The sequence below is a fragment of the Poecilia reticulata genome, linkage group LG22 (genome assembly GCF_000633615.1).
Source record: "Poecilia reticulata strain Guanapo linkage group LG22, Guppy_female_1.0+MT, whole genome shotgun sequence".
NCBI lineage: Eukaryota > Metazoa > Chordata > Actinopteri > Cyprinodontiformes > Poeciliidae > Poecilia > Poecilia reticulata.
The window spans coordinates 85923-89995 of record NC_024352.1 but is presented as its reverse complement, the minus strand read 5'-3'; the positions used below and the strand labels follow the sequence as shown (position 1 = coordinate 89995).

Below are 4073 nucleotides of genomic sequence, written 5' to 3'. Positions count from 1 at the left end.
AAGCTGTTCAAGAAACTTTTACATCATTCATGTTTCAACCTAGCTTGGTCCAAATGTATAAACACTCAAAAGATCCAAAAGAAAACATTGGTGAACAACAAGTGACAGAAACTGAAGAAAGTACAGTCAGTTCAGATCTACAGCTTCAAACTCCTGATGATGAAGTAAAGCTTCAGACTGTGAACTTGCCAAAGGTAAGTCATTCTATTATAGCCATCAGTTTTGTATATGGAGCACAGATCTTAACCTCAAATAGAATAAACTAACTATCATGGTAAGAAAGAAATATTGTCATTGAAGTCAGGCTACTTGCAGCTTCCAGGGCCATATGACACATTATATAAGGTGTTGTGTTGGAATTGTAAAAACTTCATTACCAAGTTGAGATGTAACTGATACAATGAGGTTGTTACTGTAGCTTTTTGTGCTGCTGTATGACATTTTGGCCATTCAGATAGAAAAGATACACTCACTGACCACTTTATTAAGTCACCTTGCTAATACCAGGTTGGATACCTCTTGCCTTCAGAACTGCCTTAATCCTTCATGGCATAGAGTCAACAAGGTACTGGAAATATTCCTCAGAGAGTCTGGTCCATCATGCAGTTGCTGCAGATTCCATTATGCAAATTTCCCATTCCACCATATTCCAAAGGAGCTCTATTGGAGCACCTTTGAGATACATATTGAGATCTGGTGACTGTGGAGCCCATTCGAGTACAGTGAACTCATTGTTGTGTTCAAGAATCCATTCTGAGATGATTCGTGCTTATATGGTGCGTTATCCTTCTTGAAGTAGGCATCAGAAGATGGGTACACTGTGGTCATAAAGGGATGGACACGGTCAGCAACAGTACTCAGGTAGACTGTGACATTGACATGATGCTCAGTTGGTACTAAAGTGTGCCAGGAAAATATCACCCACACCATTGCACCACCACCAGCCTGAACCGTTGATACAAGGCAGGATGGATCCATGCTTTTATGTTGACGCCAAATTCCAACCCTACCATTCGAATGTCGCAGCAGAAATTGAGACTTATCAGACCAGGCAACGTKTTCCAATCTTTTATTGTCCAATTTTGGTGAGCCTGTGTGAATTGTAGCCTCAGTTTCCTGTTCTTAGCTGACAGGAGTAGGACCCAATATGGTCTCCTGCTGCTGTAGCCTATTCRCCTCAAGGTTCGACGTGTTGTGTGCTCAGAGACGCTCTTCTGCATACCTCGGCTGTAACGAGTGGTTATTTGAGTTAGTATTGCCGTTCTATCAGCTCCAACCAGTCTGGCCATTCTCCTCTCCTTTGCAAAATCCAGTGAACTGCCGCTCACTGGATATTTTTAACATAAATAAAAAAATAAGAAAAAGAATATGCTGCTGAAAGGTTTAAAGTATTTTCATGCTGGTTTATATTAGTTGATATATATGGGGGTTTTAGCACTGTGGTATTAGTGAAATGAATGTTGATTTATATTTTACTGTCAAATGTATGTTAATTGCATTGAATAATCAATTTATTGTTTGTTAAAAATTGTATAGATGGGTTCGAGTGCTGAGGAAAAGCCGACAGAATCACTGGGGGTTGAGAAATTCTCATCTGATATTCCCCCAGTAACCCATTGGGAAGAACTGGCTGCTCAGGAACATGGAACACAGCTTACTAATAAACCAGATCTGAAAGAATCCAAAAGGACCACTGTAGATAAGATTTTCACAGAGATACAGCAACTCTCAGGCACCAAAATCATCACTCAGCTCATAGAGGTACTGCAATTGCAGTCTGTCAGTGTTAGTTCCTTAAACTAGAATTTAACAAAGTGTTGCTTACTGTTAACTTATGCAAACAGGATTGAATCTAAGATGTTTTAGCAACAGTTTGTTCCAATAATGTTTTGACTTTTTTCAAGGTTGAACTGCACAAGAACGAACCAGAGGATCTGGTCATACCCACCAATCATTTGGATTTGCAGCTAAGCAGACTAGCTTCTACTGTTTTTCACATTAAGAACAGTCCCACTGAGCTTAACCCAAAAGCCATGGCCCTGCAGGTGGAGGAGGTTCAGGTGAGATTAGTGGCTGCACACGTGCAAGATAATTTTATATATATATACGCACACACTGAACAAAAATATAAACGCCCCATGTCAAATATGAGTTTTATGAACATTTTGGCTATGCAATATATAGAGAAACTCAAAATATGTTTTGAGTAATTACTGATCTTCATATACCTTTGAACATGATATGGGTGAGGTTGAGGAATTTGTCGAGCATGCAGGGTTGGCTTCTCCTAGGCGGGTACAGACAGTCTTGAGGTGTGATGTGTCTGTTGTGCAGACAGATGATCTCATCAGCTGTGTGTGTCACTGGTCTTAGTGACACACACACAGATGGACGAGCCGGATGTGGCGATCTTGTGCTGGAGTGGTCACACGTGGCTGATGAGGATGAGGTCAATTTGCAGTAAGGCCAATCTGTTGGAAACAAACTCTTAAATGGCCTATAGTCTGATAATGGATATTGAGCCGTACAGCTACTGTTCTATTGGCCGTCCCTGCATCCAAAATTCCAATGACACGCTGGGACATAACTTGAGACATCTGAGGCATTATGGCTTATGACAAAATGTGRCATTTTGGGGCGGCTTTTTACTGTCTCCAGTCCAAGGATTGTCCAGCTGTTGCTCATTTTGTCTGATCACCTACTAGACATGCCTCACCCATGCACTGAGTAAAAAAAAAACAACTCACTGAGTTATGCTCACTGATGGCAAATTGGATTAAAAATTATACACAAATCAAAAGAAACATTCCTTCTGTACAATAAAATGTCATTTAACTTCACATGGCAACAATATTTGACATTGGGTGTTTATATTTTTATGTTCTTGCTCCTTATGAATCAAGAACATAAGAAGCTTGAAGCAAAAATCTGAAGCTTGAAGTAAGTTTGATCTTCCTTTTGTTGAACAGCAAGGGTTGCTTGCACAGGTTCAGATGTCACTGCTCCCCCAGCTAAGAAAAGCAAATGCTGGGATAAAGGACATTCTGGATCAGRAGGATCAGTGGGTCACTATGGCACAATATGCAACTGCTGTTATCCATATTAAACAAGACCAGTTGCAACTTGTCACTGATTACTGCAAGCAGAAAGAAATGGCAAAAATGATGATGGATCAGCTCACTGCAGAACTAGATGTCATGAAAATGTAAGTTATGACATTTGTGCTTTTGGAACATTTTACTTTCATAAAGCAGTGCAGTCTCCTCAGTTTGACTTAAAWGACTTCAATGAGTCAGTTTGGACCTGTTTTTCTATCAGACATTSTGAAAAGCTCGAGATTTTGATTAGTTTTAATCCACCATCCATTAACTATATATTGCTTGAAGATGAAACCGGTCAAAAACCCTAGGAGAAGTCCGTTAAAGTTTGAGGTGCTAAAGTCAAAAATGGCCAAAATTTGTCCTTTGACCCGAAATGGCAGCGTCCGTGTACATTTTAGGACATACTTCCAACACTTTCTTTCTTGCTTACATACCAAGTTTCAGATCTATCTTTTGTCTCAGTTCAGGGGGTGCTGTTGATCAGTTTGGCCTTTCCCACATTTGATTCCATTAAAAACATTTAATTTCAAATGKGGGACAATTTTAGGTATAGCTTGGTGAGTTTTTGAATATATTTATTGTCATAAAATGTAGAGGTAATGGTGAGTTGAAACACAGACAGACCCAGGTTGAAGTGACGAATGATGAATTTAATGAAGAATGTAGCTCGACAGTCCAGAAAAAAGGCAGCACGGAGAGCAGAGACTAATGCTAACTCTGGTAGCAACTGATCTGTAAATGACTGAAAGCGAGAGCTGACGCCGACACAGGACTTGACAGTTCAACTGTGAAGGCTAAACGCAGACTGATGCACAGCACGCAAAAAGGATCTGACAAAGAACAGAGACAAAAGGTGGGCTTAAATACACAGAGGGTAATCAGGGAAACTAGACACATCTGGGAACAGGCCCGTGCAGAGCCCACTAAAGGGGCAGGTGCTCAAAAAAAAAGGGCACATCCAACCGTATTTTA

General features: G+C 40.3%; 1 protein-coding gene across 1 annotated transcript in view; it reads left to right on the top strand.

Annotated features, from left to right (window-relative positions):
- The first annotated feature begins 202 nt into the window (after nucleotides 1-202).
- Nucleotides 203-4073, top strand: part of LOC103458067 (intracellular protein transport protein USO1-like) — a 55987-nt gene continuing 52116 nt past the window's right edge. Inside the window, exons 1-3 of the mRNA XM_008398616.2 lie at nucleotides 203-1761; nucleotides 1905-2060; nucleotides 2970-3205. Coding sequence (XP_008396838.1) covers nucleotides 1537-1761; nucleotides 1905-2060; nucleotides 2970-3205 — 617 coding nt within the window. The 5' untranslated portion in view covers nucleotides 203-1536. The remainder of the gene's footprint in view (nucleotides 1762-1904; nucleotides 2061-2969; nucleotides 3206-4073) is intronic.